This window comes from Myotis davidii, unplaced genomic scaffold, assembly GCF_000327345.1.
Source record: "Myotis davidii unplaced genomic scaffold, ASM32734v1 scaffold847, whole genome shotgun sequence".
NCBI classification, from domain to species: Eukaryota; Metazoa; Chordata; class Mammalia; order Chiroptera; family Vespertilionidae; genus Myotis; species Myotis davidii.
In genome coordinates, this window is record NW_006298049.1 from 1,845,977 (window position 1) to 1,872,703 (window position 26,727).

Sequence of the window (26,727 nt, forward strand, 5' to 3'; positions counted from 1 at the left end):
ACATGTTCAGGGTTCATTTCCAACCTTTCCAAACCCTCCCTGCTTCACCTGGCTCTTGCAAGGACCACGCTGGTGGTCAGATACTACCCATTCTTCCTCTTTTTAAAAAGTATATTTTTATTTATTTCAGAGAGGAAGGGAGAGGGAGAGAGAGATAGAAACATCAATGATGAGAGAGAATCATTGATCGGCTGCCTCCTGCACGCCCCCTACTGCAGATCAAGCCTGCAACTCAGGCATGTGCCCTTGACTGGAATCAAACTTAGGACCCTTCAGTCCATAGGCTGATGCTCTATGCACTGAGCCAAACCAGCTAGGGCTGCCCATTCTTCCTGAAAGGATTTAAAAATCAACGGTCTCTGGGAGTCAACATGGACTAAGAATTCATCATAGTTCTTAGCAGTGGAAGCTTGATTTGTTTTTTAAAATAGTCATCTGTAATCATGTTTAAAACAATTTGGAAATTAATGGACTACTTTAAATATACTGTGTCTTAATTTTTGCAAAACACTTGACAAAATTTTTGATGATGTTTTTATGGACAGATGATGAAAGCTAACATTATACTGCTTAGGCAGAGGCACAACCAACTGAATAATACATTGAAAGAATACTGATTACTGGTTCTGAAAAAAAGTTTACTTAACATATACCACCTACCCAGTTCTTGTCCTTGGCCCTGTCAGGGGCAACATTTTCCATAAATAATATGAAAGAAAATTACATATAACTGATTAACACATAAAAACCAGAGATTCAAAATTATTAAAATAATAATGATTTTAGCCCTGGCTGGTGTTGCTCACTGGTTAGAACATTGCCCCATGCACCAAAGGATCATGGGTTCTATTCCCAGTCAAGGACACAAACCTGGGTTGCAGGTTTCCTCCCCACACCTGGTTGGGGCATTTGCAGGAGGCAACCAATCAATGTGTCTCTCATATCAATGTTTCTCTCTCCCCCCGCCAACCCCTCAACCCTGTCTCCCCAATCCTCCCTCCCTTCCACTCTCTGAAAATCAATGGAAAAAATATATATCCTCTAGTGAGGATTAAAAAATTTCACTTTAAATAAATATTAACTGTTAAGTTTTACATTTAATCTCAGGAGAGGGAATATTAGGCTTTAAATCAATAGATATGAGTATATAGTTAATTACAAGTACAAAATTAGTTGGGAAAAAGTGTGGTTGCTTCTTGGCTAACTTAGCTTTAGGTATTAATAGGAGTACAATCCCGAGAACTCAGGAACTAATATAACTTACACCATTCAGCACCAATGAGACTACTAATATATCTTGTGTTATAGTCCAGAGAGAGATGTAGGGGGAAAGCTAGACTCTGTCCTGGAAGAAGACACCAAATAAATGGTGGGGGATCTGGAAAACACAGAGGTCTAAGGAGCTCTGGGGATTTGTAACTTGATGAGGACAAAGGCTGGGGAGAGACAAGAGGCAGTCCTTCCAGGGCCTCGGAGAGCAGAGGCTGCAGGCTGGTCCCCTACTTCACAGCACAGGCCAGGGCTGCGGGCAAGGGGACAGGTGCAGTGGGCTCCATCTGGCTCAGGACAAGAAAAAACAACCACAGCAGACTCTCAAAGGGCAAGCCCTCTCTCACAGACTAGCCTTCAACAAAGACTGCAGGCTTCTCCCAGGGATCCTGAAGAAGGGAGGCTTTGTCTGGTAAAGCTGGAAAGGTCCACTCTGAAGTTCCTTCCGATCCTACGTGTATGTAAGTTATTTACAAAGTAAGATAAGAAGTTAAATCATGGAGACACCAGCCCCTTACAATGTACATATTTTCACAAACATGAGGTAAGGCAGGAGCAGGTGCCCATGGGTGTCTTGGTGTCTCATTATTTACCTTTCGTAGCCATTGTTTTGCTTCAGTCACTACTGCAACCGAACTGGAATGTCTGTCTGCTTTTACTCAATCCGTGTCGCAGGGAAGCGCATGAGCTCTGGAGTCACAGGGCCTGTGCTTAACTTTTGGTTCTACCTGTTGTAGGTTTGGGTCACGTTTCTTATCCATCAAGCCTCAGTTTCCAAACTGCAAGCGAGGAATAATAATAGACCTGCTCATTGGCTGGTTGTGAGGATCAAATGAGACAGTGCACGTAAAGCACTGGTGTGGTGCCTGCAACACAGCAAGCCCTCGGTGAATGTTACCTGTGGTCATATTGCTGGTAGTAATAAATCATACCCTCCTTTGCAATGGAGCTCCTAGAGTTTTACCTTCACATTTGCTTTATCCTACTTCAGGGTCTGGGTGACTGACTTTGTTTTGCTTCAGGAACAGTAGAATTGGAAAATGTGAAATGAGGCTTCTTAGACAGATGATAAAGGACGACAGGATGGCACAGTGGTGAGAGCAGGAGTCTGGTTCCAGAGCTCCGTCAGACTCGCTCTGGGACTGGAAGATCATTCATGCCTGGCATCAGTAAAATGAGAGCATTAGACCGAATGTTCTGCTCTTTCCTGGCTAAAATGTTTTGTCCTAAATGGGGCCATGAATGGAAAAGAATAATAAATCATGAGGCTAGACAGATGAAATGGGAAAACCAAAAGGCCTGGACAGTGACTATTTAAAGCAGCTTACAAAGCAAAGTACCTCCTTTACCAGCTTCGCCGTGTAGTTAATGGTCCTTGTGCACTGTATAACACAAGGCAATACTAATCATTTCTTCCAACTGTAGATTACTAAAATTTCCCTAAATTTTTAATAAAGGTGTACCTCGTTCCACTGAGGGAACGTTAAAGGTGACACCTGCCAAACCGTATAGTCCCTTATTGTAGGCCTGCACACTGTGGAAAGTGGTTACAGCTGGAATAGAAAGTAGCCTGCTATATAGCCCTGGTGTGTTGTACCTTTGATTTGCACTGGAATTCTGTGATTGCTTGCAGGATCAAGAACAGGTGGAATTAAAAGAAATCTTTTACCGCCAGATGACCACCTGAAGCTTTTTACTTTAAGCCAGGGTCACACACTCTCTGTGAATTAAGGGCAAAGCTTCAATCTCCCCCTTTTCTCCCCCCACCCCACTTTCTTCCCCCAATTTATCTCTGTTCAGGATCCTACTTGCCCACCGAATCCCCTTCCCCATCTACAGAAAAGCCAACATGATGGCCTTCTAGCTCAGAGACACTTTAAAACCTCAGGGCTACCAGAGCCAGGTAGTAAGGGCCCAGCTTATCAGCTATTTCCGGAAGGCCATTTCCATGATAAGGTGTATCTTATATTAATCCCAAACAAACAGTGCTACTAAATGATGAAGAGGATTTTGACATAATATCTGCTGAAAATTCCAGCTAAAAAATAGAATTCTTTTAAGCCCACCACTGTGTTCTGCTACCACAATATTACCAAAACTTCAGCCCACAACAGCACAGGTTTTACTTCCCCTTGCACCTGCTGCCACTGCTGTAGAACCTCATGAGCATCAGTCCAGTTTCTCCTTCCTCCTCAAGTTCCTTCCCAACCACCAAAGAGAATCCACCCAGCCCCTGATCCTGTGTCCACATCTTGGTTTAGTATTTTCACCACTCCTGTAAAAACAAGTTGGGAGTATGATACAAATACACATTTCCCTGCCTTTCATGATTTTAGAGATTGCTGCACTAGTGAAAGGCCACTCAAGAAGATGGACTTTCATCTAGGAAGCAAAGTCAATTATATTTTCTTACTATTAATAGAACTTACAGAGCTGGATAGAATCAAGCTACTAGAAAGAGATATGTTCTGATAAATCCTTATCAGAGAAAAAATATCTTTATAGGCTACAAAAAATATATTGGATACATTTTGGGATATTACCTCTCATCAATCAAAAATTACACTGAAATGTTTATTTAAAACTAGAGGCCCAATGCACGAAGATTCATGCAAGAATAGGCCTTCCTTCCCCCAGCTGCCAGCACCAGCTTCCCTTCAGCACCAAGGACTCAGGCTGCTTCGCTCCAACTGCTGCTAGGCACCCAGGACCCAGGCTGCTTTGCTCTTGCCACCGCCGCCACCTACTGGACCCGGACTGAGGTGGTCAATGCCACCTCATGGTGACCGGTCGTTTGGTTGTTTTGGTCATGATGCCTCTTGGCCTTTTATTTTTATGATGTCCTGAAGATGCCACACTTTGAGAAATTGGTTCATCCTAACATAACCCTCTAATTTCCAAGCTTTATTTTTAGCAGTGGAATTTTTTAAGCACCATTTACACCATGTTCTAATATATAAAATAAATAAAAGTCAAGGCTCTCTGGTCGAGACTAGGGAAGGGGGGAATAGACCCCCTCAACACTTTAGTTGGCCCATTGTTTTAGAATAATTGATCTACTTTATTCTCAGGAGGGTGAATAATCCCACTTCACTAATAAGGCTGATAGGACATGTATTAGGCAGAATTCTCCAGAGAAATAGAATCAATGCAGTGTGTGTGTGTGTGCGTGTGTGTGTGTGTGTGTGTGTGTGTAATATATACACATACTGGTATATAGAGGGAGAGATTTCTTTTAAGGAATTGGGGCCCATGTGATCGTGGGGGGCTGGCAAGTCTGAAATTTGCAGGGTAGGCAGCAGGCTGGAAGACCCAGCAGGAGTTGATGCTACAGTCCTGAGTCCAAAGGCAGACTGGAAGCAGAACTTCCTCCTCCTCCAGGGACCTCAGTCTTTTCTGCGAAAGTCTTCAAATGATTGCATGAGACCCACTCACACTGTGGAGGATAATCTGCTTTTGGCAATGTCTACTGGTTTACATGTTAATCACATCTACAAAATGCCTTCACAGCGATATTGAGACTGATGTTTGACCAAACAGCTGGGCACCATAGGCTAGCCAATATGACAAATAAATTAAACATCACAGTAGCTAAAATATCTTGTGCTGTTTCCTAGCTCCTCAGGTAATAAGAAAGGTTCTAAAGAGCTAGGTGATCAGAGACAAAAAATAAACAAACATCTTGAAGTGCCAATGTGGTCAGAAGATGCTTCTTTGGAATGAATGTAACTAAAGGTAGGGTCAAGCAGGCCTACTTTTGGTGAATTTGGTTTATCTCAAAAACAAATCATAGAGTGTAAATTAGTCACCAAAAGTGCCAAAAACAAAAAAACTTTTTCGTAAAAAATGTATTCTTTTGAAGTTGATACACCAGTAGATTGGAGTTTCATGCATAACTGTGCCCTATTTCTCAGCAACATTCTTGTTACCAAGATTGTTAATAAAGGAAATGAAATTTTTGCCCATTGAAAGCTGAGCTCATACTTCTTCCCAAAAGAAGTATTAGCTCTTTAGTCTAAAAGAAAGTAGTTCATAGAGAAGTGGCTGAATGATAACTGATTTAGGTTGTATATGCATTTAATCTCTCAACAAGTTTTGGGAGTATGAGTTGTGATCTCTTGTATTGGACAGCCTGAGTCTCAGAGTGGACCCCTGACAAACTTGACTACATTAACTGTTATGCTGATACCACACTCATTGATTTGGCCTCAGCTGTTGGATCAGGGCGGCCACTGTGTACACCAACAGCCTATAAAGTCAGTAATCTGGCACAAAAGCTCTACCTCACAGAGGAGATGGTGACCACAGGAACAAATTTAATTCCCCCCTTGAGAACGTTTTGAATCCTAAAAAGAAAGTCAATTAAAAGCAGCCGATAGCCCTAGCTGGTATACCTCAGTGGATAGAGTGTCAGCTTGCGGACTAAAGGGTCCTGGGTTTGATTCTGGTCAAGGGCACATGCCCGGGTTTGGGGCTTGATCCCCAGCAGGGGGCGTGCAGGAGGCACCCAATCAATGATTCTCTCTCATCATTGATGTTTCTATTTCTCTCTCCCTCTCCCTTCCTCTCTGAAATCAATAAAAATATATATATTTGTAAAAGCAGCCAATAAGGGAAGCAAAGACTAAAAAATGACAGAAACAAGCCAGCAGCTAGGAATACAGAGATGACCAAAGCAGACATGACTTCACAATTTCATAGAGCTGTCTGACTAGAAAATGAGGATTAAAATACAATGTGTTAAATATCACAATAGCAAGACCCAGTGAACACCATGGGAACACAAAGAAGAGCTAACTAAGGGTGGCTTTCTAGAGACCATACGCATAGCTGAGGAGCAATAACAGCAGAGCACTGCAGTTGGGCTGCATGAACTTCTGCTATTGAGGACGACATGATGGCTCCATAAGGCTAGAATTGGATCTTGGGGAATATAAATCTCCTAGTTCTCAAATTACATTCTGATTGTCATGTAGCTCAGATATGCGCCTCTGTGGCTGTTTTTACATGACTTCCAGTTCTATTCCTGTTACATGGTTCCCATGAGGCCCTAGACACCTCTTTTCCTTATTCCTTTTCTGTGTGTATTTACAGAAAGACCCCATTACTTAAGACAATCAATGTTATTTGTATCTGAAAACCAAACATGCCACTTTTGGTTAACTGACTGTTATGTAAAGAAGCTTCACACGTTAAGGCCAAAACAACCTAAAAGTCAAAATATGATGTAACTTTAACATTCAAATTGCTCAAATGCAAGGAAAGACTTATTCCACCTAATTTTTATTACACCCCCCTAAAAGATTTTACTTACACATATTGTGACCTGTATGTAATAGACAAACCAAGGAGAATTTATACTCTCCTCTCTGTCAGGTAGAGGCGGGAAACCATGAGTTAAGAATCAAAATGAATAGCCTAAAGTGCTGTACCTCATACCATCTTCAAATGTTAATTAAAATTTTCCATAGATGACTGAATCAAAATGCAAATTATACATATACACATACTCGCACTGTATGAAAACCATAATTGGAACCAAATATTTTCAAACCTGTTCCAAACTGGTATTTTATAGGATTCTATCCTTCCCATTTGGTTTCCTCAGTTGTCAGACTGCTAAAAAATATAAAAGCAATACAACAAAAGAAATGTATTTCCCTTTATAGACTGGCTGAGTCATTAATTACAGTAATTGTACCAACAGTGGTGTTAGTAGCACTATCAACTGTGCAAAATTATTTATGAATAATATATTACAAGAGGTAAAATTGAGTTAAAATGTTGAGCATCCTAATAATTAGAAAGGATGAATTTTCAATTGATTATACAGAATGCAACATACCTAATGCAAATATATGCAAATTAGAATTGTATTAACTTGAAAAGGCTGACTTTGAAATGTCAATGAAGTTTCACTTTCAGTGCCTCTCCCTCTCCAGAGTACACCAGTGCCTTTCCCTTCACCCTCTTTTCCTCCCAAGACACATACCTTGCCCATTCCCTCTCCCAAACTCCAAGGGCCCTTCTTCTGCCTCTGTAATGTGTTTCCTTAGTCCATTTCATCTACAGCTCACTTTCACTATCTCTATGACTTTCTAAGCAAACTTTCTCTTATAATTTGAAAAAATAATAAAGTTTCATTTTCAGCACAAATTTAGAATTTTTATTAATATTGAAGAATTATAATTTTAAGCTGGAGGAGAGGTGAATAAATTTCCAACTGTTTATGCTAGTCACACATGTCTTAGCCACTCTTGCTAGTAAACATTTTTGTCAGTCCCAAGGGAGCATTTAGACATGAAATATGCAAGTTTTGAATTTTGCCAAGTCTTTAGAAACACATCACTCTCATAAAATGACACTGGATTGTACTTTCTCTGCTTTAGTCATATGCCTGTACCATGTCAATAAAGTTTCTTTCATTTATTGACTGGCACCTAGGTCTTAAGAGGTAGAAGAGAAAGTTAGATGAATTTATGTTTCAGGCAATTAAGTGGTGGTGTTTGATTTTATGTGTCAACTTGACTGACCTAAGGGATGCCCAGAGAGCTGGTAAAACATTATTTCTGAGGTTGTCTGTGAGGGAAGAGATGAGCATTTGACTTGGAGGGCATCATGCCATCCAGTGAGGGCCTGAATGGAACAAAAAGGCAGAGGAAGGGTGCTCTCTCTGCCTGAGTTGAGACATCTGTCTTCACTTGCCCTCAGACATAGGCGCTCCTGGTTCTTGGGCTTTCAGACTCAGATTGGGACTTAAACCATCAGTCCCCCATTCTCAGACCTTCGAGCTCAGACTGAATCACGTCACCCTCCGTCCTGGTTCTCCAACCTGCAGACTCCAGATCAAGGGATTTCTCAGCCCCCGTAACCACGTCGATAATAAATCTCCTCCTATATACTTATACATCTCCACATGTTATAATATCCTATTGTTTCTATTTCTCTGGAGAAACCTGACTGATAAATAAGTGATGTTTGGAAGTCTAAATTAGAGAGTGAAATGGACACATTTATCTTGTAACTTTTACTAGTTTTAACAAGTTACAAGATAAAACTAGTAGTTCTCTGTCTTTTGGGGTTGTGAAATCCTTAGACAATTTAAAGAACATGAAGAGTCTGACCCCCAGAAAAATGCATACATGCACATATACACTCCATTTGACAACAAGAAGCCCCCAGTGGATACACAATATTTATGGAATTGAGGTCCACCACTACCCTGACCATGGGCAGTACAGCATTCAATCTGTAGCTTATGATGTACAAGGTCCTGTTTTCAAATTACTATTTTAATTACAATTTCTTCAACACTCTTAAGTGTTCTGGGATTTTTATTTGTATTCTAAAGAATTTTAGACTGTTAAACCAAAGATGAAACAAAATTCCTGATGTTACAAATATTTACAAATATTCCTTTTGGTAACCATGAGAGAGCAGTAATGACAAGCAAAACAAGTTAAAACACAGAAACAGAATAAACTACTCATTATGCTAAATTTCATACAATAAAAGTAAAATATAAGCAAGCTAGTTAAGGGTATATTTTTCTCTTAAAATAGTTTCTTAAATATATTGGTACCCAAAACACACATACATAAATACACACATACATACACATGCACATACATAGCCACGCTCTAAAATTACATGAACATACACTGAACTTCTGTTAATATATATTTTGACTGTTAAGACTATGCTTTTCTTTAAAAGATAACAAGATCTGAAAATCCAAAAACATAAAATAAGAATGTGTGGGTGAGTTTTCATTTAGAAAGAATTTTTTAAATTTTTTTAAAAGGTACAAAATGGTGTCTTTAGAAGTTTCGTCTATTCAACTGCCTGTCATCCATACTTATAAAGGGCATTTACCTCCAAGATTACTCATTCAGAAAATATAAAATGTGAGTTGAAATATATCATCAAAGAAAAATAAACGCCATTTTAAAAAGACACTTGAAAGTGATCAAGCAAAGAACTTGTATGCATATGTGCATAACCCGTGGACACAGACAATAGGGTGATGAAAGTCTGGGTTAGGGGGCTGGGGGTGGGCTAGAAGGGGTTAATGGGGGGAAAGGAGGACATATGTAATATTTTCAGCAATGAAGATTTTAAAAAATAAATAAAAAGACACTTGAGAGCTATACAAATCATTATTTTCTCTAGTAGATGAAAAGCTAAAGACCTTTCTCAGGGGACCAACAGCAATGGGCAGCCCAGCTCCCAGATTTCCCCTTATATTAGTGGGGATGGAAAGCCTCCAATTTATGAAGTTAAGATTAGAACAAGTGTTAACAAAATAAAGTCAGATACACATTTTTAAAAAATCTGATACCAGACCATTAAGGGAACAAGGGATTACTAGAAATAACTCTCAAATTCTTTCCCACCAATACTTAAATTCTTTTTATAATGCATGTCTGTCAATAATTATGAGAAGGAAAAGGAAAATGAAGACATTACTGTCTGGTAGGTAGTGGTTTTTTTTTGGTGAATTTCATTTTTAAAATTTTATGCTCTCAATGTTAGACATGACATCTTATATGTTTATAATAATTGCATTTGAGATGATTTCTAGAATCTTGGAAAAGAACAATCATCTTCACTTTTAAAAGCTCTTTTTTGAAGAAAAATTGCTCTAACGCTTACCTTTTAAACATCAACCCACATCCTTTATCCACCTTCCCAGACCCTGGATTCTCCCTGACTTGTGACCTATGGGAAACACCTATGGCTTGCAGTCAGCATCTTTGGTTTGAGTTCTAGCTCTGCTCCTTAAGAGTTCTAGAAAAATCTCCTTAAACAGGAATTTCCAATGGAGTTCATTCTATCAGTGTCATCTGGGCAGCTTTTATAAACTTTTAAAGCAGTGTCTTGGAGGTTGAGTAGGGGAGTGAAGCTCATGAATCTATTTTATGAAAAGCTCTCCTAGGTGATGAGAGAGAAGGATGAATTAAGTTTGGGATCTACTCATTGGACTCTCTGAATTACTTTTCTAGCTTGTAAATGTATGGGAATGTATGGGAAAGGGCATCATCAATGGAGAAACCAAATAAATACTAGGTATTATGAGGCAATATTTTTGTGGGGTTTAGAACAGAATCACTTCATTGTCGACCACTTCTGCAGCAACCACCACACATAGAGAATTAGAAATAGCATTATCAATACTGATGATCTTCTGAAACATTAGCAGTCTAAAACCTCAAGGTAAACCAGAACATAACTTTAAAAACACATAAACGGGTATTAAAACCAACAGACAAAATGTTTTTACTGCATTTTAAAATAAGAAAACATCTAAAAATAAATTTCACCCTTTCTGACTTCTTGAATTACATTAAGATTTCATTGTGGGAATCTGTTTCTCAGAGATCCAGTCTTCTAGAAAAATAGAGAGATACTGGAGCTCTCTGAAGCCAAACTAAAGAAAGAAAATGGATGTGCAGATATTGGTCTCTGTTTTTCCTATACCCAAGTTGTTTCCTGGAGCTATAATAAATAAAATGCTAAGGGAGGTTTACTAACTCAGGCCCCATTTTGAGTGTCTTACATTGCATGGAATAAAGGGTATTCTAATAGCCTGGAAAAATACTTCAGGAAATGACTTAACCCCATACAGTTTCTAATTTGTTATAATTTCCAGGATAAAATATTCACCTACAACTTTGAGGTCCCCAGAGGGTTTAATCTACTTACGCTAACACAGAGAGGATGGTAGAAAGGAACTATTATTCTAAAATGATTGTAATTATCATGTTGGGAAGGAAGATCATAGGCTTTACCCTCAATCCATCATAGATGTTTAATTTTTTCTCTTTCATTAAAAGAGAAATATTTGAAGTTTTCTTTTTTTTAATTTTATTCCTGAGAGGGGGTAATCACCTAATAAACTTATAACCTAAATTCATGACCTATGAGTCACAATTCAAGCTCATTAGTTTGATTAAAACTTTGCAGTATCTGGTTCCTGTTCCTCTGTGGTCCCCTAGACTTCCTTTCTCCAAATACCCTTCATTCCATATGTAACTCTTGCTCTTGACCTGGTGCATGCAGAAACAATGCCATGGGTACCGTCATCACCCATGCTCTTTCTTTTCCTGGAAATTCCTTCAGCAATTTATACTCAGTTCAAAATTCAGCTCAAGCATTCTCTCCTTAGAAAGTTGTCTGATCCTCAGCGAGATTTAGCTGATCCTCATCTGGGATTCCCTAGCATCCTAGGATCTTCAGGTAATGGGTCATACCTGATTTGACTTTATATCCATAACATTTAGCTCAGGGTCTGGCACTTAGCAGGTGCCAGATGTTTGTTTGTTGAAGGAATGAATGTAAATGACTGAATGATGTGATCTAAAGATATGTTTCATGAAACCTCAGAGAATCAATTATGCCATTTGCAAGTATTGTAATTACTGTATATTTTCCAATTTATTATATAGTCAGACACAAGGGGGAGTCCTCCCTCAGCAGGACATCTGGGGGAGGGCTACTCAGTACTGAATGGTGCTCTGAAGCACTGCCCTCTGGGACATTAGGGGGTTGTTCTTTTTAGCCAAAGGACACTGTAGGTGTAAGTATGTCAATTTTCAATGTTCAGGTTTGAGGAGCAAGCCCGAGTATAAAAAATCAACTACGGCCCTGGTCAGTGTGGCCCAGTTGGTTGGAGGCACGTCCTGTATACCGAAAGGCGGGTTAAATTCCTGTTTAGAGCACATACCCAGGTTTCGGGTTTGATCCCCGGCGGGCACTGATGGAAGGCAGCCAGTCGATATTCTCTCTCTCTCTCTCTCAAAGTCAATGAACATGTCCTCCGGTGAGGACTAAAAAACCTCTCCTTCCTGATCTCAGTGTAAATACTAAATATTGATTTAACACCAGAAAGTGAAGGGGAAATATTCTAATGTTATATATGAAAAGAAAAAGTAAATAAAATAGAAACGCATCTACTGACATGGGCATTTCAAATAAGTGAAATATTTATAAGATCAAATGCAAAGTGTTAATAGTGGTTACCATGTGACTGTAGAATTAGAGCTGGAGGGAAGAGAGGCAGCTATTGCACTCTTTGTATATTTCTGTATTCTCTGAATTCTTATAAGAAAGTATGACTGTGCTAATTGGAAAAAATTTCTAATAAATGAACCCACCTCTAAGATGACTTTTACCAAAGGCTTACTATAAATTCTCCCATTTAATCTTCAACACTGTGCGGTGAGCAGTATTTTCAACAAAGAAAAAACTAAAACGTAAAGATTGTTAAGTAACTTTACAATATCACACAGCTAATCATTGGAAGAATAAGGACTCAAACATTTATCAGTCCAAATCTGTTTTAGTAATAAGTTTAGTTAGTATAAGATAGCATAATCAAATTTCATTTCTTTATTAGAGTGAATTTTAAACTTTACTTCGAAGAGGAAGTTAATTTGTGTGTGTGTGTGTGAGACCCTGATAAGTAACTTATAACGCCCTGCATGTTAACTCCTGACAAATAACTTGTAACTCCTGATCGACAACTCCCTGCATGTTAACTCCTGATAAGTAACTTGTAACCCCCTGCTGTGCATCCTGATAAGCCCAGAAGGCCACCGGAGCACACTGACATGAGACACTGAAGAAGCCTGTTACAGTAAGTAGACTCCATTTTTGTATTAGCACAAGTTAGCATAAGTAGACCCCATTTTATTCTTAGACCAAAATTTGTAAACAACTCCAAAAATAAGATGTGTGTGTGTGATTGATAAGCTTTGGACATGTACACAACTTTCCCGCCTGAGTGTATACCTAGATAACAGGGCGGCACCCATGTATGGCACCCGATAGGAGACACTGAAGACGCCCAGCTTCAAGGATTTAAGGAGAGCAAATCTGCTGCGGTTCAGACGCCTGTCTGATCCTCCACAGACAAGCCGTTCTCCTCCCCCCTGGAAACTGCCAACTGCCATTCCTGCCCTGCCTTTGAGCCCAGACTGTTAAGCGGCCTCTCTTCCAGTCAAGAGACCGAGCTCCTTGCCACGGTGTATTTGACGACCTCCGTGTGTCTCTGTCAGCGAGTGTCTCTGGGTGGCCTGCCAAGGACTGAAACCTATCAGCTCTCTGGTAAATAAACCTGTGTGATTTCTTGCATTGTTTGTTCCCTATGTCTTCTCTCTTCTTAGTTTTTGGTTAAGCTCGGCCATATTAATTAATAGTAAGTACCCTTTGACGTCTGTATTGGTATATCCAAATGAGGCGCTTGGGTCACCTGTGCGTAAGTTCCCATATTAATTGGAACAAAATCCAAAGCCCTCTAACCACTGTACAATACTGCCTCTCCCGGATGTTTCTGGATATATAACTATTCTTAATTCCCTTTAGCAAACACCAGAGTTTCTTTGACACTTTCATTAGACTATTTTTAGGAAAACTATCTTCCAATAGCTCCCTCCCCTCCCCAAGTGTATCTTTAGAAACAAGAATAATCCTACCTTACTGTCTCATTTGGGATTTACTTACTGTTCACATTGGTCAAGACCATTTATAGCTGGCTGGTGTATCCTCACAGTCCAGTCCCAGTATCTTTGGGAAGAGATTTAAATGCATTAGTCACTCTACTTACAATAAACCAGACTTTCAGGACATTCATGACACAAAGGACTGGCTATCTGGTTATGTTGTATCTCAAACAAGGAAATAGGTTTAAATGTGAGGAAAATTAATTCTTCAAAAATGGGCTTCCTAACTATATAAAATATCCCCATGGGAAACAGAAACTCCAGGCTGCATCTGATGTCGGAGGAAGTGAGTGTTTTATTTGATTAAGCAGCTGACGTGAAGTTTTGCCTACTCTAAGTCAGGAGGGCCGTCTGGACTATTTCACAAGACTCCAGATTCTGCATCTGTTTTTTAATAGCTCTTGAGGTCTATATAAGGACGGACTCTGGGTTATCCAAATGGAATCTTGGATAAGTTTCCATTAATATATCTTATTAATAGAAAAAAATAAGGATTATTTTAAGAGACTGTGAAATTACAACCTGCAAACCATAAAGTGTTAGAATATGAATCAACTCTAAGTGGGAAAGATGTTTGAATTCTCTTACTTAAAAACCCAGTAATAGGTCATTTTAGTATTGTTTTTACATGTGCAAAATGAAATGTTAGAGACAGGAAAGACTTTCTTTGGTATCATCCCTCTAAATCAGCGGTTCTCAACCTGTGGGTCACGACCCCTTTGGGGGTCAAATGACCCTTTCACAGGGTTCGCCTAAGACCATCAGAAAACACATATATAATTACATATTGTTTTTGTGATTAATCACTATGCTTTAATTATGTTCAATTTGTAACAATGAAATTGGGGGTCACCACAGCATGAGGAACTGTATTAAAGCGTCGCGGCATTAGGAAGGTTGGGAACCACTGCTCTAAATGGATGTGAAGGTGACTCAGGTTTAATTCCAAGTTTTGCTACTAGTGAGCTGGATGGCTCATGAATTTTTATCTCAAACACAGGCTTGTATATCAGCTCCTTAATGCTACATGTCTAGTTATCATTTGTTGATTTCTAGATTAATTGCACTGTGGTCAGAGAACATGCATTGTATGGTTTTAGTCGTTAAATTATTGAGACCTGCTTTATGGCTCAGCACATGTCACTTCTTATACATGTCCCATGTGTGCTGGAAAAGAACGTGTATTTTGCAGTTTGGTGAAAGAAGTTAGTCATTTACAAATGACATTGTTTAAATCTTCAATTATCTTCCCTTATATTTTTCCTATTGGCTCTATTAATTACTTAGATACTTAAAAATTGAATATGATGGTAAACTTAAGAACTTTTATTACTTTATGTTGCATATACTTTGAAACTATTAGGTAATTATACATTTACAACTGTTATAAATTACTGATGAATTAAACATTTGTCATTATGAAGTGATCTTTAATTATGCTTTTTGCCTTAATGTCTATCTGACCAGTTTTCTCTTACTTAGAAATTGAATGATATAACTTTTTTTTATCCTTTTACTTTAACCTTTCTGTATATTTAACATGTATCTCTTGTAAAGTGTATATGATTGGCTTTTTTTTTAATCCTGCCTAACAATCATTTAATTTGAACATTTGGTCCATTTGCACTTACTGTCATTTCAGTTTAAATCTGTCTTATTTATTCCTCCTATTTTATGTTTCCTTTATTTTCCTTTCTTGCCTTCTTTTGGTTATTTTTTATGCTACAATTCCCACCACCCCCCCACTCATTGTGTCAAAGTTTTTGATTCTTTTAGTAGATACCCTCAAAATTACAAAAATGCATACTTATTGCCTTTTATAACCTAAAATCAATAACTTTATCTTTTCCCAGGGATCATAAACTATACTAACTCTATTAATTTCTTCCCCTACTTACATATTATTATTGTATTTGGTCATCTTTTTCTCCTGCACCTTTTAAGATGGTCTTTGATGTTTTGTTGCTTCACTGTGTGTCTAGTATGGATTTCTTTTTATTTAATCTGCTTAGGAATTTATAAACTTCCTGAATTTGTGAACTGGTATCTTTCATAATCCCAGAAAATTTTCAGTAATTATTTCCTCATGTAGCAACTCCTGAATGTGGTGAGAAGGAATGATTTTGAGCAGAACTCAATGTGGTATCAATTAATTGTATTGCCTTCAACCTAGCTGCCTATTGTTTATACCCCAAGGAATAGAGAATAAAGTTCTGGGGGATAAAAAGCTGAGTTATTCTGAAAGGACAAGTTTAGTAAAGGATTTGCAAAAACAAAAATGATATAGTAAGACAGAGTCAGAAGACTTCATGTACAAGTTTAATAAACATATTTTTAACACAAATGAGAAGACCTCTTCTTGCTCTCACCTTTATTTCAGAACAGTGAGTAGATCAGGTGTAGGCAGATACAACCACAAAAGAGGAAATGGCATGAGAGCCAACTTTATATCTGAGATAAACTTCGCTAATGGGAGAACAGGAAGATGTTCCGGGTGCTTTAGAACTTGTCACCGCAGGACGAGGGAACAGAAAGGTAGGAACGTGCAGAGAACTGGAATTCTGACTCAGAAATTGCTATTACTATGTTCTAACCAATCTTGGTTGTCACCTTCAAGACTGATGTGGCCTCAAAGCCAAAAACATCAAACACTCCGCGGACAATAAAATTCTGGCAAAAACAGTTCTTTCCTATTGGCCTCCTTCAAGGGGATTCTATCAATTACAGAAGAATTGAATCAAGTCTTTGGAAACGTTAACATTTTATAGTTAAACATCACATGCACAACTTATAGAAAGAACACCAGTTCATCAACCATATTATGGTCTTCAATCCACGGATGTTGCCACTCTCTCTGTTTAGACCCTTCCTATATCATTTAGAATTTGTCTGGCTTCTATCCCATGGCCCATCATTTAATCTCTCACTAACATAAGCTCTAAGTTACCCTTGACTCCTATTCTCCCACTCGTACCTTTTCATGCTTGCTTGGCAAAGATGAAAGAATCAAATATCTGCCTCCTCTCTGCCAATAAGGATCCCAATAGCTGAACACAGCTAGAGAAAAATCACATCCACAGCAAAGTAAATGCATGTTAAGTTCATGATTCCACCTCAAATGCCCATCAAACCAACTTTATCTAGTTTCCTACACTCAAAACTGACTCTGCTTTCTCATTTCTCCTCAAACTTCCTACTTCATTGCCCTGTCTCAATTTTAGCTTATAATCTTGTATACTCCACTGACAACACAATAAATTAGGCAGAAATTCTATTTTCCTATCACTATGCAAATCTACCTGTGTCTATACCTTCTCCTTCCCTGTTTACTACTAAGAACATGGCTCTCCTCCTATGGAAGAGCAATCCCTCCACCTAAATGATGGATCCCAGTGAGAACCCCCTATGAAGAACTTCCCTCCTTCCATCACCCCCTCATTCTATGTTGAAGTAACTCCTATCCTAAAAAAATTACTCTGACTTCACATGCCCCTTTTGCCATTGCCCCATTTCTCTGCTTACCTTTGTAGCAAAATTTCTCAGTAGCTCTTCTTCCACTCACCCTCTCCAATCTGGCTTCTCTCCACAACCTCTCCACTGAAATTTGTTTTGAGGACACCAATGACCCTTGCTGCCAAGTCACCTTTTTGACATCTTGCTCTCTCCACCTTATCTGATACAAGTAAATATCCACTCTTAGAGAGACACTCCCATCTCTGGCTTAAAGGTACTAAAGTGATAGCATATTCCCTTGGTTTTCCTCCACCTCTCCGGCAGCTGCTTAAAATACTTTGGTTCCCCAGGATTTCATCTCTTTTCATCCTACATTCCTTCTCTAGGTGATCTCTTCCAATCCCACGGATTTAAATACCATTCACACCCAAATTGCTCTCTCTGATTCAAACCAGTCTCCCAGTACCTGATCTCTCTGACCCCTATATGTTGGCATCTCCTAGGTTCAGTAATTGAAATGCTTTTCTCTTCTGCGTTCACTCTTGTGTTCTCACTCAGTCTTGTGGCTTTAAATACTACCTACACCCTGGCAACTCCTGAGTTACACCTCCAGATCAAACCTCTCAACTCTTGATTTGTATATCCTTTGGACTATTTGACATTGCCACCTGAATGTCTAACAAGCATCTTAAACCTAACAGATAAAAACTAAATTCCTGATTCCCTATTCCACCTCCCAGCCTGGAATATCGTATCTCAATTGATGGTAATTCCATCCTTCCAGTGGCTCAGCCCAAAATTCTTGGGTGTCACCCTTGCCTTGTCACTTTCTCTCACACCTCCCATTTAATCCATCAGCAAATCTGTCAGCTATACTTTCCAAATATATCCAGAATTCTCCTACCTTCATCATCCGAGACCAAGCCATACTGTCAGCTCTCATTTGAATTATTGCAATAGCCTTCTAACTATCCTCCTCCTTCTGTCCTTATTCAGCTCAGCCTATTCCCTGCTCAGCAACAGAAGGATCACTTGGACTGAAAAACCAGGTCGCATCACTCTCCTGGACACTTAACATGGTCTAATGGTTTCCAATCACACTTAGAATGTGAGGTCCTTGCCATGACTGATAAAGCCTTGAGTGAAAAGACCTTTGGCTATATCTCCAACCTCCTTTTCTACTATTCTTTCCTCACATTCCAGCCAATGAGTTCCTTAGTGTTCCTTAAAAACATCAGGCTTTTACAGAGGCAGAGCAGCATCGAACAGACTGTCTACGTAATACTCTTTGTAATACTTTAAGCAATAAAACAAAATTTAAAAACAAAACAAAACAAACAAAAAAAACCAGGGCTGCTCAGAAAGAGGCTATGTTTTATTCACACTGCCAAAGTCAGTTCTATAGATTTTTAAAATATATTTTTGTTACTGATTTCAGAGAGAAAGGGAGAGGGGGAGAGAGATAGAAACATCAATAATGAGAAACATTGATTAGCTGCCTCCTGCATGGCCCACACTGGGGATCAAGCCCACAACCTGGGCATGAGTCCCCACTGGGAATTGAACTGTGACCTCCTGGTTCATAGGTCGACACTCAACAACTGAGCCACGCCAGCTCTAGTACATATTTTTCTATCTCACAATTTCTATGAGTCAGGAGTCCAGGCATGAATTGATGGTGTCCTCTGCTCAGAGTTTCACAAGCTGCATTCTCATCTGGAGGCTTAGTAAGGAAGAATCCACTTCCAAACTCATTCAGATTGTTGGCAGAATTTATTTACTTGGGCTCTATGACTGAGGCCCCCAGGATTTTTGCAGGCTGCTGACCAAAGTTTACCTGCAGTACTTAGAGGAATCCTACTCACTCCATTAAGAAGTGAAGAGAATCTCTAGTGCATGCTAGCAAGATGGCTGTATGTATGTATTATATACACATATTTTAATGTAGTTGTGAGAGTGACACTCATTGCCTTTGCCATATTCTATTGGTTGAAAGCAAGTCACAGGTCCCACCTACTTGAGGAGAGGGTATTATATAGGGTATGAATTTATGTTTTGGGAAAACTCAAATAACTTGTCTGTGTTTGTAAAGCCACAATTGCCAGGATAAATGACTTTCCCATATTTCTAAAATGGCAGTGATATATTTTTTGACTTTATAGATTTTACTGTAGAAAAGGGGCATTTCTCTGTCTTGTGATTTTTATTTCATCAGACTTTTTTCTTTCTCCTAATTCAGCAGGTTTAATAGTCATTATGACACTTTCAGTGTTGGTGGCAGGAGTGGGAATTCAGTGGCAGTTAAGAATATCTTTGATGAAGCAGTAAAATTATGTCTTTTTAATGTTAAGTGATGAAATGGAAAGTGTACACAAAGAACCAATGCAGCATTTCAAAGTATGATGTTATCTTAAGAAAAAACAATTGTGTGATTGCATTGAGAGCTAAACTAGCCAAGTTTTCGTTTGTTTTTCATAGAACACCATTTTACTGGAAAGAATAAACTATGGTTATTTAGACTTGAGTATTTAGCAGACATTTTCTAAAATATTAAAGAAATAAGCCTGACAGTTTGAGCCAACTTTGCATCTTTGATATAAACTCCACTTAGCTATGATGTACTCTTTTCCATCTATTATTAGATGTATTTGGTAATTTTTGTTGAAGATTTTGTGTGCATGTCTATGAAGAATACTGGTTATTGTTTTTGTTTGTTTTTTAAACAACAGAACTTTATTGTTTCATAGTTCTGGGGACTGGAAGTCTGAGATCAAGGTGTTGACAGGGTTGACGGCATTCTGAGGCCTCTCTCCTTATCCATAGATGGCTGTCTTCTCTCCCTTAGCCTTAGTCTTCACATGGTCTTTCCTCCGTGCATGCATGCCTGTGTCCAAATTTCCTTTTTTTAATTCTTTATTGTTTAAAGTATTACTTATATTACATATGTCTTTTTCCCCCCATTGACCTCTCCCCAACCACTCCCAACCCCTGCACATTCCCTCACCCCCCTACTGTGTCCATTGGTTATGCTTCTATGTATACTCAAAAAAAACCCACAAAAGAAACCAATGTATTTTCTTCTGTGGTTGAGTGGAATGTTCTACAAATGTCAACAAGGTAAAGTTCAACATTGTTCAGGTCTTTTATATCGTTATAGATTTTGTTTACTTGTTATATCAATTACTAAGGGTGCTGATGTATCCAGCTATGTAATAGATTTATCTAATTCTCCTTGCAGATCAGCTTCTAAAGATCTCCTTTTAAAAGAGGTGGATTGACCTCTTTATCATTATGTAATATCCCTCTTTATATCTTCTAATAGTCCTTGTTCTGCAGACTATTTTGTCTGATGTTCATACAACTACCACTCCAGCTATCTTTTAATTAGTATTTGCAAATTATCTATCTTCTCATCCTTTTAAATTTTGGGTATTTTTAAAGTATATAATCCTACTTTTAACATCTAATCTACAATCTCTGCCTTTTAATTGGGGTGTGTAGATCATTTACATTAATATATGTAGTGCTACGGGTGGATTTAAGTCTACTATTTTGTTAGGTATTTTCTATTTGAGCCATTTTTCTTTTGTCATGGTCTTGCCTTCTTTTTTATTGGGTGTTTTTTTAAGATTCCATTTTATCTCCACTATTGGCTAATTAGCCAAATCTCTATTTTTAGTGATGACTAAGGGCTTACATATATTTTTGATTTATCACAATTTACCTATTTTTAAATAGTGTTATACCACTTCACATAAATTGAGACCCTTACTACAGTACACTTCCATTTCCTCCCTTATTATTTGTTATTGTCATTTTAATGTGTTAGTCCAGTTTTTGCTTTAGATGAGGGGTTGAAAAATTATGTCCAGCAAGCCAAATCCAGCCAATGACCTGTCTTTTTGTGTGATCCCTGAGCTAAGAATGGCTTAATTATTTTCCAAAGGGTTGAAAAATGAAGAGTGAGAAATCAAGAGAAGAGAATGAGAATCTGTTTCTTTGCTCTGGTTATCTTCACAAAAGTCTCTTTATCTGTGGTCTTTAGTAATTCGACTATGATGTGTCTAGGCATTTTTATTTTTAAATTACCCTACTTAGGCTTCTCTGAGCTTCTTAGAACTGTTATTTTTAATTCATTTTTTAAAAATCCTTAGCCTTATTCTCCAAGTACTTCTGCTTTGTTTTTTCGCTTTTCTCCTGAAATTCCAGTTACATGTGTGATAATTTGATTTTATCCCACAGCTTTGAATCATGTCTTATTGTATTTATTCACTTTTTTCTCTTTGTATTTCACTTTGGATACTTTTCATTGACTTATCTTCAAGTGCAGATTCTTTTCTCAGCTGCGCCAAGTCTATTAATGAGTCCACAAAAAGGTATTCTTCATTGCTGTTGGCATCATGTTACTTTTATTTCTAGCATTTCCATTACAGCTGAAGTTGTCCAACTGTTTATGTAGGCTGCCCCTTTTCCTGAACACAGTTTCTGTCCCATAGTTCAATATCTGGGTCATTTCTGAGTTTTATTCTATCATTTGTTTCATCTCTTGGCAATGGACTGCTTTCTGTTATTTTTTTTTAAAGTCAAGATTTTAGATTGAATGCCGCAGTTTATGGAGAATAGTAGAGACAGAAAAATAATATTTACCCCTGGCCATGTGGAGGACTGAGTAAATCTAGTAAAAACAGGCTTAGATTTTGTTGTTAGTTTTACCTTTGGTGCACCACAGTCTGCATGTTCCTCCAGGGATGGCTGCTATTACTCTGTACTTAGACTAGGACCTGGGTGCCAGAGGGTTTTCCTGCTCCTCCCTCAGCTTTTAGCAAATCCTGCTTACCTGAGTCATTTACAGTTTTGTGCCTTCCCAAAGCGGTAAACGGCTCTTGTTTGTTATCTGATACTGAGCTGATGAGATGGGTGGAGGCAGAAATTCTTAGTTTTCCTTGTGCATTCTCAGGCTTAGGTAGGGCTGTGCACCTGAGGGCTAGGGTGAGGCCTCAGAACTTCTACCTCCTCCCCCATGGCAGTGAAACATGGCCACTTCTTAAAGGTTTGAACAGGAGAAATGTTCTTGCACTTCTCTCAGTAATTACAGAATCCTGGCCCCAAGGTTTTCGGTCTCTCCCAGGGGCAAAAGGTTTTTACATTTATTCCCCCACCACAGGCAGTGGAACCTGGAGGCAGGAAGGTTTGCCCTCTCTTCTATAGAGGCTAACCCTCTTACTCACACAGCAGGAAACATCTGAGGAAGTAGACAGTGTTTCACATCTGCCACCCAGTATCATTCTATCAACCACTACCTGCATGTCTGTGTCACCGAGGAACCTCTTCCTGCCAGGCTCCTGCCCCAATCACTCTCATTCACACGCTGCAGATGCTGGTGGAAAGGAACTCCTGAGTGAACAGGAACTACTATCATGTCAGGACTCCCATTCATTCTAAGCTAGTATTTTTCAGTCCACACTTGGCCTTTAAAGAATTACTTAAAATTTTAGCTGATTTCTGTTGGGAGACAGCTCTTCCTGTGTCTCTCGTGTTCCTGGCACGATCTGTGAATAGAGGCCCTGACAGACTGCCTGTGTTCAGGACTATCTTTTCAACCCTCTTTCTCTAGAAGAGAAAATGCCATCTCTTTCTAGAAGAGAGACAGTTTTGATTACTCCCTACTATAATAAATATGTCTCCCTCCAGAGCAAAGGGCACACATGCATAATACCCATTATCAAATATTTAGGTTCCCTGAGCTCTCAGGGTTCCTTCCCTATAACGCAATCCAGTGTGGGCTGCAGTCAGGGAACCAATACAAATAGTGACACTCTGGGATATGCTATTTCAGTGAGTAATTAAGTCCTCTGTCTCTGATTCAGGAATCTGGAAGCTAACATAACTGGCAGGTCGGGTAAAAGCTTAAACTGCTAATAATTTTTCCTTACTTGCTTTACTGGCAGCCTCCCGATACTCTGCCAAAGGTGGGATGGTTCATATCTCCTGTCTTTCTTTACAAGGGCTTGTCACTTTGACTTCAGTTCCTTTGGTTGCCTTCTCTGATGGGTATAAGAAAAGTTGTTATTTTTTTCTTGTTAGGGTGGGAGTAACATTCTCTTGCAGCTTTCTACATCTTAAGTTGGAAGCACAGCTCCCAAGATATATCTACTATTTGATTATTTTCTATTACCAAAGATAGGCACTTACTGATCTGTAAACTCTTATTGTTCAGCATATAAACATGTTTAATTAGCTGTTAAAGAAGCATTTCTTGAGGGATGAACTTCAGGACTTTTGAAAAAACAGCTCATGGAAAATTTCAACACAAGCGCTGGAAGCAATGGCCCAAGGATGTTTACCTTCCAGCAGGTGTGGCAGGAGAGACAAAGAATTTGACTGGTGAGTGATGAGATATTATGAGAAATGTACATATGCACTGGCCAACAAGTCTTTTAGAGGATTAGGGAACATACAGGAAAACTACAAGCCCTTGGGCGAAGAGACAGGGCTCTTGAAGCTCTCAAAAATGGGCAGGAGGATGTGACAGGAAGACCTGAAAGGATATGAAGGACAGATGGAAGAACAGCAAGTGGTGTTGTAAGGACAACCTCTCCACAGTCACACCTTTTCCTCCCCTTCACATTCATTCTCACTTTTTCTGGTAAACAGAATCTAGATTTCTTTTGTGAAAATTACCTCTTCTACATTGTGGAAGTCTGCTTACTCTTCCCCTAACCAACTTTCACAGGACTCCCTGAATCAGAGAGGATTAGAAAAATATTTGGAACTAATTCAACACTGAGCTGTTAGTTCCTGCTACATAGATCCTTGGTTCCTATCTTTACTTAAATTTCCTTCTAATTCCGTTAACTACCCAATACAGTCAGCCCTCCATGTCCATGGATATTGCATCCATGTAGTCAACCAACCATGAATCAAAATTATCTTTTTAAAAACCCCAGAAAGTTCCAAAACACAAAACTGTGTTTGCTATACACTAAGCACTACACTGAATCCACATGATGACGTGAAGTGATGTGTAGGCACACCGTGCTGTAGCCTATATGCAAATATAAGTCATATGCAAATGCTATGCCATTTTACATATGGGACCTGAGCATCCTCAGATTTTAGTATTTGAAGGGAGGGGTAATAGAACCAGTGCCTCTCAGACACCAAGAGATGACTGCATTGCCATTTTGCTTAAATTAACCAGGATTGAATCTGTGTTGCTTGCAACCAAAGAAAACCAACAGATACAGGGTATATGTAGAGAATATGAAAGTAAACTAAAATCCATATACTTTTTAAAAAAATATTTTAAAAACATGTATTAATAACTGTCAAAAATGTTGGCTTTACTACAGTGACTAATCGATTTCCTGTTTCTTTGTGCTTTTAACTTATAAGCATTTTCTAATGGTTAGGCTGACAATGTTTTATTATTACAACCTATATTTAGAGTTTATCTCATATCTCCCATATTAGAAATAAAAACAAATCCTAGCCAGTTTGTTCAGTCATTAAAGCATTGGCCCACGGAGTGGAGAGTCAAGGGCTTGATTCCAGTTAAAGGCACGTACCTCAGTTGCAGGCTCAATCCACAGCCCCAGTCAGGGTGTGTGGTGGAGGCAACCAATAGACATGTCTCTCTCACACTGATGTTCCTCTCTCTAAAAATCAATGGAAAAAATATCCTCAGGTGAATATTAACAAAAAAGAGAGACAGAGGGAGGGAGGGAGGGAGAGAATTAACTGAAATAATATACATTACATGCTACAGGAGAAAAACTGAGGAGGAGGTACTGAGAGTAGCACATGACCTGTTACAATAAAATTTATGCATTCATTGAAATTGAGCTGTTTGTGATTTTTTTTTTAAATTCCAGTTATGAAAGTCATTTGTACTAGGTAAACCATATGTGGAGAAAATTTTAAGCACAAGATATACCAAGTATGTAGTATAATGAGAAATACAGTGGAGCACCAAATAGGATGGTCTCAACAAATGTCTCAAAAAATGCACAGAGAAAAATTGAGATGAACTACTGCTACTAACAGATAAGCCCAACAAGTGCTGTTGGAATGAAAAATTATTTTTTTTGGTTAATCTCACCCTCTCATTATATAAAAGAGGTCCAATGACCTAGGGAGACCACTTGATTTGCTCAGAGGATAGCTTCCAAGGATAGATTTCACACAGGGTTCAGATGAGGAAGCCTCTTTTATTTATTTATTTTTGGAGGAGAATGACAAAATGTTAATTCCTATTTAATCTGAAATTTAGCAATTTATGTAGAAATAAAAGAAGGTTAAGAGAGATCGACCCAGCAATTCCACTTCGGGGAATATATCCTAAAACCCCCAAAATTCCAATCAGAAAGAATATATGCACCCCTATCTTCACAGCAGCATTATTTACAATAGCTAAGATTTGGAAATAGCCCAAGGGCCCATCAGAAGATAAATGGATTTAAAAACCTGTGGGACATTTACACAATGGAATACTATGCAGCTGTAATAAAGAGGGATCTCTTACCCTTTGGGACTGCATGGATGGACCTGGAAAATATTATGATAAGTGAAATAAGCCAATCTGAGAAAGACAAATATAACATGATATCACTTATTTGTGGGATCTAATGAGCAGAATGAATTGACCAACAAAATAAGACCCGAAGCATGGAGGCATGGAACAGACTGACATACCTCGAGGTGGGGGTGGGGGGATGAGAAGAGATAAACCAAAGAACTTATATACTTATAGGCACAGCCTATTGACATGGGAAATAGGGTAGTAAAGACATGGGGGCAGGTAAGGCTGGGAGAATGGGGATAAAGGGGAGGAAAAGGGGAGATATCTGTAATACTATCAATAATAAAAAGATTATTTATAAAAGTAAAACACAAAAGAGTCTTTTACAGATATATTTTATATATGAGAATTATATTATATATAAGAACTGTCATATATTCTATTATATAATACTAGTGGCCCGGTGCGTGAAATTCATGCACATTGAAAGGGAATTAATTAGAGGAAATATATTAATATTTCTATTTGCCCTTTATAATAAAAGTGTGAGAGATAAAAAGAAATGAGTACAATGTATATGAAAATAATGCATAATTTTATTAATAAACAATAAAATGATATAACAACAAACTCATATAAAAACAACACTGATGCAAATAATGACTGATAAAGTGATTGATTATTTATAAAAGTAAAACACAAAAGAGTCTTTTACAGATATATTTTATATATGAGAATTATATTATATATAAGAACTGTCATATATTCTATTATATAATACTAGTGGCCCGGTGCGTGAAATTCATGCACATTTGTGTGTGTGTGTGTCCCTCAGCCCAGCCTGCACCCTCTCTAATCTGGGACCACTCAAAGGATGTTCTACTGCTGGTTTACAGGGATCCCTCTCACAATCTGGGACTGCTGGCTCCTAACCACTCACCTGTCTGCCTACCTACCTGATTTCCCCTCACCACTCTGCCT

General features: G+C 38.6%; 1 protein-coding gene and 1 long non-coding RNA gene across 4 annotated transcripts in view; both read right to left on the reverse strand.

The window, feature by feature from the left end:
- The window catches only part of LOC107184673, a 19,630-nt gene extending 3,162 nt beyond the window's left edge, over window positions 1-16,468 (reverse strand). Inside the window, exons 1-4 of one of the 3 annotated variants that reach the window (XR_001515568.1) lie at window positions 16,142-16,468; window positions 13,774-13,836; window positions 2,234-2,429; window positions 1,737-2,135 (exon numbers count right to left, since the gene is read on the reverse strand). This is a non-coding gene — a long non-coding RNA (uncharacterized LOC107184673). Of the gene's footprint in view, window positions 1-1,736; window positions 2,136-2,233; window positions 2,430-3,407; window positions 3,541-13,773; window positions 13,837-16,141 lie in introns of those variants that run through there. The other 2 variants (XR_001515566.1, XR_001515567.1) reach the window with 2 other exon arrangements.
- Window positions 16,469-23,063: 6,595 nt separating this feature from the next.
- TXNDC16 (thioredoxin domain containing 16) overlaps window positions 23,064-26,727 on the reverse strand; it is a 93,672-nt gene continuing 90,008 nt past the window's right edge. Inside the window, exon 21 of the mRNA XM_015570498.1 lies at window positions 23,064-23,269. Coding sequence (XP_015425984.1) covers window positions 23,237-23,269 — 33 coding nt within the window. The 3' untranslated portion in view covers window positions 23,064-23,236. The remainder of the gene's footprint in view (window positions 23,270-26,727) is intronic.